Source organism: Pleurodeles waltl, chromosome 7, assembly GCF_031143425.1.
Source record: "Pleurodeles waltl isolate 20211129_DDA chromosome 7, aPleWal1.hap1.20221129, whole genome shotgun sequence".
Taxonomy (NCBI): Eukaryota; Metazoa; Chordata; class Amphibia; order Caudata; family Salamandridae; genus Pleurodeles; species Pleurodeles waltl.
In genome coordinates, this window is record NC_090446.1 from 1,059,904,592 (window position 1) to 1,059,919,468 (window position 14,877).

Below are 14,877 nucleotides of genomic sequence, written 5' to 3' on the forward strand. Positions count from 1 at the left end.
AAATGGGCGATGGATGAGGCGGTTCTCCTTGTGGAGGAAACCTTCTGTTATAATCCACCAACATGGCTCTAAGGCCAGTAAGCAGGTCGGAAGGGATATACGTTCCCTGTTGATACTGCTGATGCTCCAAGGATGCCTGGGGATCATAAGCTTCCTCATATTCCTCCTTTTCCTGATATTTTACATTCAATTCAGAGGGGCTGTTCCAAAAGGCCCATCTTCATCTGAATCTTCATCTCCCTCCAAAAGATGTACTGGTACCAGGGAGGATACCTTACTAGGTGAAGTGTGGGTTGGAATTAATTTTTCTGTTCTTTTTTGATATTTTTCCCTCGTCGACGATCTCGTCGCCGACGTGTAAACTGACTTTGTCGTAGACGATGCCGTCGACGCTGGACGCACTGTTATTTTAATAGCAGCAAGCTTCGCCGACGAGTCTACCGTCGACGAAGTCGTCGTCGACGGTAAAGCTGACACTGACATCAGCGCCGTCGACGAGGTGTAGACGGTCGTCGACGCTGATGTCGTCGTTGTAGTTCTTGTCGACAGTGGTGTACTCATCGACGATGTCGCCGACGCAGCCGTGGACGATGGAAAACCTAAAGTAGCTGGTGTCGTCGGCAATGCGCCCACCGACGGTGCCGTCGACGGGGAATCCGTCGACGAGGCCTTTTTTCCAGTCACAGAAGATGGCTTTTTGAAAGGCACAGATGGTGGAACAGATGAGGATTTCCTGTGCCTCTCAGAACTGGAAGAATGTTTTTTCCCCTCTTTACTTGAGAGTTTAGTTGGGGAAGAAGATGGGCTGCGACCCTTATAAGACCCTGAGGCAGTCTTTTTGAGGGCTTTCCTTGAGGTTTGTGAGGGAGATCTAGAGCGTGATCTTGCCCTTTTAGTTGATCTCTTGGATGTTGATTCCTCACTCTCAGAATCAGAAACTGGATCCTTCCTATGTTTCAGTTTCTGCAGCCATATTAATAATCTGCCTTCTCTATCCTTTAAGGTCTTAGAAGAAAAAGTACGGCAAATCTTACAGTCCTTGGCTGAATGATCTGGATAGAGGCAGTAAATGCAATCTTGATGAGGATCTTCAGAATGAAGTCTTTTCTTCCCACTAGTCTTGCAGTCTCTAAAGAGACTTTTCTTTTCCTTGTCAGACATAGTTGAAAAATAGCTGACAAATCCAAATAAATGAGTTTCTCTGAGAGAAAAAGAGCTGAATAAAGGTGTGAAAACAGAGCAGAGCTCTGAGGAGACTCCCTAGCACAACGTGCGGTAGAAAATCTGAGGTGTTAGAGCTTCTCTCAGGAGGTTCTGAAAGGTGCTGTCGCCTGATTGGTGGAGGATCAAGTTTGGTCCTTTTTCACAAAATGACTCTGATAGACTATCAATTTGAAGAGGCCTAGGGCCTTTTTCTCTTCAATATGTTTTAACATTACTTATAAAATTATACCGGGACTCCCATCTCGACGACGGGGAATGATTCAAGCATGTGAATCTATGAAAGTTCCAATACTGGAGTAACCTCAGTACCATCATAAATTGCAAACTCATCATGACTGCCAAGATAATGCGGTCAATGCTTCTATATCTTGAAGTTGCTAAGGAACATATTCAAATGGCTCCTAATCAGCACCTGGAAAGCGGTCTCATATGCCCTGGTCATAAGTAAGCTGGACTATGAGAACACCCTCTATGCCAGGATCAACAAAAAGCTAATTGGAAGGCTGCAGACCATTCAAAACTCGGCAGCCAGAATCACTCTTAACCTCCCACGCCGCACTCACAATACACCACACCTGAAGGAGTTCCTAGGTCTCCTCATTCACAAATAAGCACAATTCAAGCTCTTCACCTACACTATCCAGGCACTACAAAACACTCGTCCAGCATATCTCACAACTGCATCTGCTTTCACAAACATTCCAGACACCTCTGCTTGTCCAGACTCCTACTTGCACAAATCTCAGGCATCAGGAAAACAAGACCTGGAGATCGAGCCTTCTCCTCCATTGCTACTAAACAATGTAACAACCAGGCTCTACACCTAAGAGCCTCCTCTTCACTTCTTGAATTTCACAAGAAAATTAAGATCTGGCTTTTTGAGTAGTCCCACTAGGCCTTAGGAGTGTCTAGACTCATTCCTGCTCAGCAATACGATACCCTCCAGAGTGATAGTGCACTGTACAGACCTGCATAACATAACATGGTTTCTTACCTGTGGGAGTAGTTTTGCAGCTTGAATTTTCTGAATTCACATGCTGTGCATTATTCTTCCATCTAGTTGTTGGCTCTGGAATTCTCCAGTGTGCTAGTAGTCTTTTTCTTTCTTGTTGATGGGCATCGACTGTCCCACAATATCGTGTCTAATCCAGCCTCTCCTGATGTCATACGCCCTCCCTGGACACTTCCACGGGTGGTCGCCATCTTCAGATTCATTTTCCCTCTTTTTTTCTTTGCTCCCCTATCTTCTGGAGAGGTGGGTAGGTCGCCTGTGAATCAGGAAAATTCTTCAAGCTGCAAAACTAGTCCTACAGGTAAGAAACCATTTCGTTTTGCAGCATTTATCTTTTCTAGATTCACATGCTGTGCACTCATTTTTATACAGTTTTATGTTTTTTTGGTGGCTGGGTTTAAGATGAGCTTGAGTTTGTAAATAAATGTTTTAATACCTTTTGTCCTACTTGAGCTTCCTTGTTCATTTGAAGGTCTATACTATAATGTTTTATGAACGTGTGCACTAAGGACCAAGCAGCTGCCATGCAAATATCCTGCAATGGTATATTTGCTAGAAAAAGCTATTGATACTCCTTTTTTGCAAGTAGTGTGTGCCTTTGGTTTGTAATTGTGTACCCCCAATTGTATAGCACATTTGGATGGTTTCTGTAATCCATTGTACCCTTTGTCATTGGTTTTCCCATTTTGTTGTCTGCGAATGACACAAATATGTGTTTTACATTTCTGATTGCTTTTTGTTTTCTCCATGTAGCACATAACCGCTCTTCTGGCGTCTAGTGTGTAACTCTCTTTCCTCTTGGGTCTTGGAAAAAAACTTAGTATTTCAATTAACTGATTTATGTGGAAATGTTGAGATTATCTTGGGTGGGACTTGTGGCTCTGTCCTCATGACTATTCTGTCCCTGAGTATTTGTAAATGCGATTCTTGAATTATGAGTGCCTGTAATTTGCTTAGTCTATGAAGAGATGGTATTGCAATAAGGAATGCCATCTTCAAAGAGAACATTTTTAGCGAGGACTTGTGGAGAGGCTCAAACAGTTTTATCATTAATGGTGTTAATACCAGATTTTATTACAAGACCGGAGGCTCATAATCTGCTTTCTCTTCCTGCATTTATTTAAATAGCAGGCAAGATACATACAAACTACATGACCAAGAAACCACAGGGAAATAATAATACTAACATCAATGGGACGTCGTACAGTAAGATAATTATGCTGACAGAGGCACAAGTCCTCTTTCTTGCTGCTCACAGTCAAGACAAGTACTTTGTTCAACATTTCTTTATGCATGAATGTTTTATTATTGGTTAACAATATTTTATTATAGGTTATAATTGTTTTCGTTTATTACACCCTTACTAGAGGTTTACGAGTGGGCACTTGTTTACTTTTATAGGCACTCCATTGGAATGCTCTATTGCGCATCTCCCCCACTCAGGTGAGCATGTCCTCATTACAGGGCTTTTTTCCCGTCTCCTCAGAACTTCATCTGAAAAGCGCTTTGCAAGAGGACATTCTCATGCCCATTAACCATTGCAGTTCAGCCCTGGGCTCCAAACACCCATGAAGGAATTTTGCCTCATTTTAGCCTTCACAAATGACCCTCCTGCTCGTTGTAGCCTGCTAGTGACAAGGGATTTCCTCGGTCTACAGCCCACCTCTCAACACGCCTCAGCTCACAGTAAGCCCCCCTTCCTTAAAGACTCTTTCACTTTGAGGAGGGTTCCAAAGGCCCTTCTTTGTTTCAGTGGGTATTAACCCTTTCAAACCCCTTAAGTTTCCTTCTCTGTCCTTAGTCATTTTCTTTCCTATCCCTGGAGGAAGAGGAATCCCAGACTTTAAAGGACAATCTAAAATCCTTTGTCAAAGATTCAGTTCAGCAGGCGGTTTCCATCTCTATTATGCTGGATCTCTCAGGCATTGGAGGCTTCTATTTCCAAAATGCTCAATGCCTCTCTAGAACTTCCTTCTTAAAAAAAAAAAAGGAAAGAAACATGCAGCACCTCAGAATGAGCTTTCTAAAGATGTTTCTCACAAAACTGGTCCTCCCACCAGAGGTCTTTTTTGGGGCCCTCCTACTCCCCCCTCAATAGCACTCAATTACAAGACAGTGATAAGGATGATGGCATGGGTGACATTAATATTAATTTTGATTTGATTCCCAATTCTTTAAATGGGCCTCAGGAGAAGAGGCGTTAACTTTCTCCTACTGATGGTGGCGCTTCTCACCCAGTGTCCAATGACCTTGTGGATCATTTAGGTGAACCCATGTTTGACCCTGTGTTAATCCACCATCTAGATTCCACTGAATGGTTCCCATCTGAGCAGGTTTCTGATTGCGTTTCCTTTTATTTGAAACTTGCCCTAGATAAATCCTCTACAAATAAACAGATTCAAATGTCCTCGCTCTTCCCATGCTAATAAAGTGTCTGATACCCATCATAGATCCCAACAAGTTACTGTTTTTTTTCTAACCAAATCTGGCAAGGACCCAAAGAAAGGGGGTCGGATAGGGCCTGGTCTAATTGCCAGGATCGGATTCCTTAACTAGGATCCTGAATTTAGTAGAGAAGCCAAAAATGGAGAGTAAACAGGTTTAATCCCTTTAAAATTGGGCTCAATGTACCATATGTATTCTGGGTAACACTAATGCTTACATTTCCCAAGAAAGACGAAAAAGCCTTTTGTTAAAGACAGACCCTTAGCTCAGTAACCTGTCAGCCAGAGAAGAGGGTCAAATAAGCTAATAGCCTACTTTTTGGGGACTCCATCGAGAAAATGGGCTCATACGTCTCCACTTTTGCTACAATAGATAAGGCCCAGTTTTCTTTAAAGAAAATATTTTGTTCCTGGGCTTTTGGCAGGGCCGGCAAAGGAAAGATAGGCACCTCTTTGTCGATTCTTCAACTCCCTCAGCTAAATGTTGCCCTAATCAAAAAGCAGATCTGTCACACCCTGTCATTGCCCCATTTTCTCTCAGATCCCTGGCTCAATTGGTGGGTCTTCTAGCATGTTTCATTCAGGCTATTTTTCACTGTCCTCTCTATTAACGGCTCAGCAAAGGTTAAAGATTCGACATCTATGGAAAGGGTTAGCTTATTCAGACCCAGTACCATCAGATGCGGAGCCCAGAGGAGAACGCCTATGGAGGCTGAGTCACTTAGAGACTTGGAACAGGAGAAACATTTTCTCTGCCGCCCCAGATCTTAGAATCAGATGCAAGTCAGACAGGATGGAGCGCAAGATGTGGTCAACGTTCGACTGGAGGTACATGGTCTCTTCAGGAGACATTCTTGCACATCAATTGTTTAGAGATGCTTGCAGGTCCCTTTGCCATTTAGACCTTTGTAAAAGACAGAGCAAAATGTACAATACTTCTACAGATGGACAATCTGTTGGTGGTCAGATATGTAAACTGCCTAAGGGGTACAAGGTCAAAACCTCTGGCTACTTTGGGCAAAAGTCTTTGGGAGTTCTGTCAGGGCAGATTATCTTCTAGGCAATTTGAATGTAGTATGGTTTTCCAGACATCTGAAGGATTCAAGCGATTGGAGGCTTCATCCTTCAGTATTCAATTTTCTTCAAACTTTGGCACAATGTCTATTGATCTTTGCCTCACATCTCAACTCCCTTCTTTCTTCAGCTGCACACAGGATCCATTAGCTCTGGCCAAAGATGCATTTATCCAGACACAGCTTAAGGCCCTCCTTTATGCCTTTCCCCTCTTCCTCGCCAGAGTCCTCGCTCAAGTTCACAGCCAACAATCCTCTGGTTTTGATCTCTCCTTTTTCTCAAGCTCAACCTTGGTTCCCAACATTATTGGAACTAGCTTCTGACTTTCCAGTTTGGATTCCTCCCTTTCCTGACCTGCTCCTCAATACTCTGGGAATTCTTCACAGCCTCATTCTAGAAGCCTCTCATGGCCTCATCACCTGGAGGATTTCTGGGCTTCCAGGATAACCTCAGGAATTTCAGAGCAAGCTATTCAGTTCATTCAACAGCCAATAGTCTCCTGACATGACAAAAATCTACAAGTCAGTCTGGTTGGTCAGGTGTATGAACAAGAATTCAGATCCCCTTTCAGCAAAACTAACTTTGGTAGTTCATTTCTTAGCTTCCTTGGCATCACAACAGGAACGGCTATTGTACTATCAATACCTATAGACTGCCAATATCGACGTATCACGTCAGAGTAGGTGGAAGGCCTGTCGGAAAACATCCTCTGGTTTGTAGTCTGTTAAAGGGAGTACGTTTTGCTAAAACTCCTGTTCCCAAACATAATACCATATGGGATGTAAATTTGTTTTTTACGATTCTTTATTCCACGGTCAGACAATGCAGATCTTTCTCTCAAACATTTGTCAGGGTCCAAAGCTGTAGAAAGGAGGCCATTTACATTCCAATAACAGGCAGAGGATCTTCTTCGACGATGTAGGGCCCGCTTTTTATCTGATGTTTAGCATCCTAGCCTATTGCAGTTGACTGTTTTTGAAAACCACCTTAAATCATTGTTATTTAAAGAGAAACTGGCTGAGGTGAAGAGTTTTTGGGGCAGAGAGTCCCCCCTTAGCAGTAGTGGAGGAACTGGAGGTCACAGGAGAGCAGGCCCAGGCGCTCCTAAGTATGGAGCATGTTTCCCTGCATTGAGAACCTGATTCAAAGGCAGGACCCATGTTAGCAAAGGGGTTGGGTAGCCATCCTCACGGTGTGTGATAATACTGATGCCCCAGCGTTTGAAGTTTGTGCTTTCTCATAAGATTGTTTGAGTGATTAGTCTGGTCTTCCATGTGGCCTTAGTAGCTTCAGGGGCAGTAGTGTTAGTTGGGAGGAGAAATTCTACTGCTAGGAGATCAGTTTTATTCAGGCAGCTTGTGGAGGGAATATGTAAAAGTAGCCGAAGAATATTCCCCCTGTTCAAGATATCACTGGTTCCTCTGGATTTGTAGTGAAGATGAAAAATTAATGAATTGGTGGTTGAGGGATCTTGTCGAGTTTCTGCGGCGGATGAAGAGGATTCCCTGGAGAGGGGGCTGGGAAGTGGGGGAGGGGATGTGGGGTGGTGGTGGAGGAATCCCCTTCCAGATTCCAGCAGTTGTTAAACCTGTTGGTTGTAGAGTTCCCCACTTGTGCATAATGTGTGGAGCTAGAAGGTATAATAATTGCTCCCTGGTCCTGTGGAGGAGGGGCCATTAAACAGAGTGTGTTCCTGATGTCCTTATTGTTTGTGCATAAAGCTATCCATAATATAGTTGGTCCTCTCTGCTTTCCTCTTATTATTTGACATGTACCTCAGAGGGGCTATGAGCTACTCCAAATAAACATTTGTCCTTTGAGTACACCCTCCATATCATCATACAAAAGATTATCAGGTGGCATAGGCGATACCTTACTGGGTGAGGTGTGGGATGGCAATATCGTCTCTTGGGATGACCAGCGCTTTATTGTAACAACAGATAAGGGAAGGAGGGTGGTTTCATCGTTGGTAAGTGCTCCCCCGTCGACAGTGGTCTCCTCAACAGTACCACAAACTGTTCTTCCATTGTCGATATGTCTCTCGAAGGTCTTTCCAACATTGTCTGGGTTGCTGATGATGGTACTGTGGTCGATGGTGGTGTCGCTGATGTTGGACACTTCAGCGTCTACTAAGTGAATGACAAAGGGCCCCTCGTAGACTCCTTCTTTTATGCTTTCTTTGACGTTGCTGTCGACTGTAATGGTGCAGTCGATGGTACCTTTGGCCTTGCATGAATTCTGACAGAGGTAATCGTCTAGGATGGTGAAATTATCATTGACAAGGCTGCTGTCACTGAAGTGATAGTGGAAAAAAAGTTTGCAGCCAGAGTTGAAAAACTAACTTTGTCAACATCAGCAAGAATCTAGCAGGTTTTTTTTTTTTTTTTAATTAACCTGTGCTGTTTCAGTGGAAGGAGTGGATGGTTCAGACTGAGCCTTTTCTGAGGTAACATCTCTTTTTGAAATATTTTGATGCTCCTCTGCCATGGAATGGGAATGATGGGCTTTAACAGTCTTCTGAGATTTTAGGGACAATCTCTCAGTGGATCTCTTTCTTCCTTGAAATCATAGTCTTTGAGGAAATATCACTATCCTCAGACAGAGGGCATTCCTTGTTTTCTTTCCGTCCTGAAGCCAAAACAGAAGTCAAGCCTCTGTCTTGCAATTTTTTTTGTGAAAACGTACGGCAAATCTTACAGTCTCTTACCTGGTGGTCAGGGTGAAGGCAGTAGATAAATTTCTTATGTGGGTCATCCAAGTGGAGCCTCATTTTCCCCCTCAGGTGCTGCAGGGCGAAATAATCTTTTCTTTGCTGGAGCGGACATGATTGTTTAGTCAAAAGAAAGATCAGTTAAGAAAAACAAATGCTTTTTTGAAGGAAAATTCCTCTCAAAGCATAAATCAGAAAAATTGAGCAGAGTTCAGGAAGACTGATCACATGTGAGGTAAAAATGGAGACTCTGTAGTGAATGTTCTAAAAGGCCTGTCACCCGAATGGCTGGACTTTGGGTCATTTTTAATAACACTAATAAGCTGTTAAAGTGAATGTATTTTGCATTAATTTCAATGTAGTTTTTTCTTTACTGCTTTATATGGCTCTGTGGGTCTCCCACTTCAATGACCGGGAATGATTTAAGCATGTGAATCTATGTAAGATGCAGTACTGGAGAAACTCACCTTACTATAAGATGCCAGGGGATTCTTGGCCCCCTACTTCAAATTATATTTAGCACAGGCCCAATTTTTCCATTTCATTTTTGAGTCACAGGACCTTGGCCCCTGTTCTACTTGGCCCCTGATGGGGAGTCCGCCTCACCAGTCTCGCCAAGAACTACAATACCTTTGTCTGCAGCTAGAATAGGTGAAGTCTGGATCTGTTACAGTGCAGCGTTTTCCATGAGTGCCTACTGTGGAGAATTCATGCCCGCCCCTTCTGAACTTGAGATAAGAGGTCTGGGGAAAACTAGTTGTAGATGGATGGTTCAAGAGCTTAAACTGCTTTCAGGGAGATTTGGGGGGGGCAGGGTCAGGCTGACTGGGGGTGAGTGTTTGAAAAGTTTCAACACTCCGCCAGTCATTTTATTTTGTGATGTTGCTCCACCACTAAACATCTTGTAGTATAACAAGATCTAGAGCACCCCCAGAAAAAAAAAAAAAAAAAAAACAACCCTTGGTGCAGGAAAGTAGTACCCTCTTTCTTAGCATGGTTCCCCCCATTTTCTGCCTGTTGCAATGTTTTTGACTGCATCTACTGGGATCCTGCTAACCAGGACCCCATTAGTTTCGCTCTCCTCTAAATTGTACCTTTTTCTTCCCACAATTAGCATACTGGTCCCCCCATGTAAGCCCCTAGCATATGGTACCTAGGTACCCAGGACATTAGGGTTCCAGGGGATCCCTATGGGCTGCAGCAGTTATTCTGCCACCCATAGGGAGCCCATGCAAAGTGCTCTTGAGGCCTGCCATTGCAGTCTGTGTGAAACAGGTGCATGCACCTGTTTTCACTTCAGGTCACTACACCAGGTCACTAAGTCACCCCTATGGTAGGCCCCCTCAGCCCAGAGGTCAGGGAGCATGTCCCTGTGTGTGAGAGCACCCATGCACTAGCAGAGGTGCCCCCACAAACTCCAGATCCATTGTCCTGGACTTTGTGAGTGTGGGGATGCCAATTTACGTGTGTACTGGACATAGGTCACTACCTATGTCCAGCTACATAGTGGTAACTCAGAACCTTAGCATGTTTGATATCAAATATGTCTGAATCATACTCCAATACTGTTGGAAGTATTGGAAGTATGATTCCATGCACTCTGGGAGCTCCTTAGAGGACCATCAGCATTTCTACCACAAGTCTTAGAGGATTTTCCTGGCAGCCCAGCTGCTGCCACCCCTTGGACAGGTTTCTGCCCTCCTGCTGCTTGACCTGATCACGCCCAGGAAGGCAGAACAAAGGATTTCCTTTGGGAGAGGGAGGTAACGCCCTCTCTCTTTGGCAATAGGTGTGACTGGCTTGTGAGGGGTAGCCTCCCCAAGCCACTGGTTTGCTTTGAAGGGCACATCTGGTGCCCTTTGTGCATAAGCCAGTCCACAACTGTTCAGGGATCCCCAGTCCATGCTCTGGTGCAAAACTGGACAATGGAAAGGTGAGTGACCACGACCCTGTCCCTCACCACCCCAGCGAGGGTCCCTGAGTTCTTCTTTTCAAGGTTGACAGAGAACTCTGGGAGCATCCGAGTGGCCATTCCAGGCAGGTGATGTCAGAGCCCCCTCCTGAAAGGTGCTGACCTGGTTAGGTGACCAATCCCCCTTTCAGGGATATTTGGGATCTCTCTTGGGTGGGCCCTCAGATTTGGCTTGCAAGATTCCAGCAGGACTCCTCTGAAACCTCTGCTTCGAATTCTGGCCACTGGAACTGCGACTGGACCCTCCAGGAACAGACAACGCTGCAATCAAAGAAGAAGACTCTTCTGCAACTTTGTTCCCACGTCTCATGCCAGCTTTGCAACATTTCCACAGCCGTGCTTCCTCAGAAGACCGCAACTCTTCAGCCTGCACAAAAAGAAGAAGGAATCTCCCTGGGAGTGAAGGAGTCACTCCCTTGCAACCGCAGGCATCTACAACAAGCGACAACCGGCTGCGTGGATGTCCCCTCATCTTGAGCTGCGTAAATCCTGCATCACAGGTGGTGGTCGGGAGTAGTCCTCTTGTTCCTCTCTGCCAGCTCTCCAACTTTGGTGGAGGTAAGCATTTGCCTTCTCACACAGAAGAGTACCCCCGTGCACTGCGTCTCTTGCAGCTGCTTTTTTGCATCTCCTCCAAGGGAATCTTCAGGCAACATGTACCTCCAGCCCCCAACACTCCATCCTGCAAAGCACAGCCTCCTGCGCGGTTCTCCGGCGGAGTGGGATCCTCGTTTGTAGTGCTGCGTGGGCTTCTGCGACTGCTGTATACCCATCCTGTGGGACTCCTGTGGGTTCTGCCTCGGCTCCTGTGGACTCTCTGCGACACTGAGGTCCCCTGTGCCGCCGCCTCCTGGGTGAGCCCTCCTGGGCCTTGCTGATCCCCGCAGCACCACTTTTCCACTAACCGCAAGTTTGCCTTTACCAAGGCTTGCGGGAGGAATTCCTGCACAGACACCCATCTTTAATCTTCACTGAAGCATGGGATGCCTTCTGCATCCTTCAGGAACTCTTCTCTGGCTCCAGGGCTTTATTGCTGACCTGTTCTTCATCACCAACTCCTGCAACTACAGCTGGGTGGGTAATAGCTCCTAACCCTCCTGTACTCCTCTGACTTTTGGACTTGGTCCCCTCTCTCCACAGGTCTTCTTTCTTTAGGAAATGGTCTGAGAATGCTAATGGCCTTCAAAGAGCTAGGTGTGCATTGGCAAGAGTCAGGACAAGAGATATCAGGCAATGGGTTTGCTGTTGCATACAAATTCATTCAAACTCTTTAAAGACCAAGCGTAGACTCTGCCAATTCAAATGTATCCAAATATGTTATTACACACCAGCTCAGTTGCACCTAGCTGGGGTGATAAGACAAATTTGTGCTCTAGATGGTCTTGAAATGGAGAGGAATTTATTCACTTAGCTAGGCGGTGCCCCCGAATTAATGCTGAACAGACATGTTTTTGGCACTGCTAGGATTTGTGAAAGAGAGCTGGACTTCACTGTGACATTCCACAGCAATTGCTTTTATACAGTGCAAACGTATAGTTGTAATGCACTGGCCTGGGGAGGGGAGGGGAGGAAAGGGGGGGGGAACTGGGTCAAAGAAGTGCTATTTTGTACTGACTTGGATACCTGTGCTGCACTACTTCCACACAACTCCAGACTAAAAGATATCACTTCTAAGATAACTCTGCGCACAAATTTTGATGAGGTAGCTCACATGAACACTACACCTACCAGATCACAGTTTCCACCCCATTAGTGAACGATCATGATGGTAATCTATAAAAATCCACTCTGCTTGTAATGCATATTGTTTGATGATTATCCTCTTCTTGCTGCTTTAACAAGTGAGTGTACTGGAAATTAATACATGTCAGTCCTATTTTTTTCCCATTTCAAGCACATTGATGTGGATGAAAATGATAAATGAAAGACTAAAATAAACGTAGCTGCTGCTCAGCTAGGGCAAGGGCGGCAAGCAGGCTGCTTACATTTTAAAGTTTAACAAGTAAGTCTCAATGGATCCTTATTCACCAACAGAAATGGATCAGGTCACTTGCTCAAGCGAAATAGAAGTGGTTTTTCCAGGTAAAAGCAGGAGAGCCTAAAATGCAAGTAGAGCCAAGTTGCTTTTAAGGTCAAGTATTTTTAGGCACTCGCCAAGCAGTCTAACGGCACAGATTATCATAAGGCTTACTAGCTGCATGAACCGCTAGACAGACTAATTTTCAATTTTCTCATTATTTACCAATGATCTCTTTTGCCTTTGTTGCTGAAGAAAGAAAATGAATACAGAAATAATTATTAGCACCTAGCATATGAGCGATTCTACAACTTTACAATTTCCTTTTCCAACATACAGTAACAAATGGGATCCAATAAACAGCATGAACTTACCACATATTGAGAGTGCTTTGTCTTCCATATATCCACCTCCACTTCTAGCCCAATACTGAAGGAAAAGAATACTGTGCCTAATATCGCAATTATTCATGTTTAACAATGTGGCTAAGTCTCTTACATCTGTTCTTAAGTTCTCAGCCAAACAAAGCACTTGTAGATAGCTGGCAACGTTGCTCTAGAAGGTAAACAATTAACACAATTATGCCATTACTTATGTTCAATAAAACTCCAAATAACACAAGATTGTTTCCAAAGCACGTTATAGCCAAGTATCCTGGCATTGATAACCGATGTTCATTGTTACCCAACTCATTGGTACTCTTTGACCTCGAAAAGATGAATGGACAAGTTTGAAAATGAAACAGTTATATGGTCAAGCACAGCCACTGGAGCTGGTGCTTTCTATTGAGTCACGAGACCAGCGTATACAAACAATATCTCTGCTTCCACAAAAACAGAAGGGTTGCAGCCCTTCAGGTCACTGCATCAAACTATCAAGTGAGGAACCAAAGGCTTTGTTAAGCAAGATGATATTCTTGAGACATGGCTCAACTACTCCAAATCCTCAGGACTGCTCTGTACTCTCTAAATTATATTTCTGATCAGCCTTCGGTCCCTCCAAATGAATAAAGAGTGCCACAATTTACAGTAAAAATGAAAACTTCTGACAAACTGGGACAAGAAAACTGTAGTCCGTAGTTAATCATGGTGCTTAACGAATACCCCCAGAAATAAGCAAAAGCTTAGTTACACCTATGGTGGTGTTAAAGTCCCAAACGTACAGGTTACTTACGTTCAGTAACAATATATCAGGTAGAAGCATATTCTAGCTGCAGATTCCTTACCTTAGAATTTCCCCCAGGCGTCAGACTGCATCCAGAGATTTTTCTTCATGCAGTACCCCGGCGACAGCGCTAGGTGGCATCGGTCGACTCCGTGGGTATCATGGTTGCCATCATGACGTCGTGATCGTATATAGGCACCAACCCAGTGCGCTGACGTTTGTTCCTAGAAATCAGTTCGCAGTGCGGGTCGGTAAGGAATCTGCAACTAGAATGTGTCACTACCAGATATATCATTACCGAAGGTAAGTAAGTACCTTGTACATTCAATAGAGACTCCAGTTGCAGATTTCTTACCTTAGAATAGATACCCGAGCAATACCATCTCCGGTGGTGGTCTGCGAACCAAGATCACACCAAAAAGTCCAGCAAGACCGAACGGCCAAAGTAGCTGTCCCAGCGGACCTGATTGTCCAGGCATTAGTCCTTGGTAAAAATGTGCAGAGAAGCCCACAATGCTGCCTGACAAATATCCAGGACTGGAACGCCCCGTGCTAATGCTGTGGTAGCAGCAGTAGCTCTGGTGGAGTGAACTTGCAAACCTTCAGGGGGTTGCTTTTTAGCCAGAGCGTAGCATATTTTGATGCATAAGAGTACCCATCTTGAAATGGTCCTCCTCTGCACTGCCTTCCCCTTCTTTGCACCCACATATCCCACAAAGAGTTGATCATCCACCCGGAAGTCTTTGGTACGATCAAGATAGAACACCAACACCCTTTTTGGGTCCAGGCGGTGGAGTCTCTCCTCTTCATAAGAGGGATGTGGGGGTGCATAAAAGGTAGGCAATGTGATAGACTATCCAACATGGAAGGGTGTCACTACCTTGGGTAGAAAAGAAGCCCTCGTGCTAAGCACCACTTTGTCAGGATGTATGGCAAGAAAAGGTGGCTTAGCTGAGAGAGCCTGGAGTTCACTAACTCTGCGGGCAGAAGTAAAAGCAACAAGAAAGACAGTCTATTAGTAAAGAGCCTTAGAGGACAGTTGTGAAGCGGTTCAAATAGGGTACACATAAGGTAAGTTAAGACTAGGTTGAGATCCCACTGGGGCATGATGAATGGGATAGGAGGAAAAAGATGTGTGAGGCCTTTAAGAAACCTCCCGACTATGGGAGATTCAAATAAGGAAGGCTGATCAGGTAACCTTAAGAAAGCACAGATAGCAGAGAGATATCCCTTAAGAGTGCCCAAGATGGAACCCTGCCG

General features: G+C 44.6%; 1 protein-coding gene across 2 annotated transcripts in view; it reads right to left on the reverse strand.

The window, feature by feature from the left end:
- The window catches only part of ATAD5 (ATPase family AAA domain containing 5), a 260,968-nt gene that overhangs the window by 40,687 nt on the left and 205,404 nt on the right, over positions 1 to 14,877 (reverse strand). For both annotated transcript variants that reach the window (XM_069199992.1, XM_069199991.1), the window contains one exon: positions 12,828 to 13,008. In XM_069199992.1, the coding sequence (XP_069056093.1) occupies positions 12,828 to 13,008 (181 nt within the window). The remainder of the gene's footprint in view (positions 1 to 12,827; positions 13,009 to 14,877) is intronic.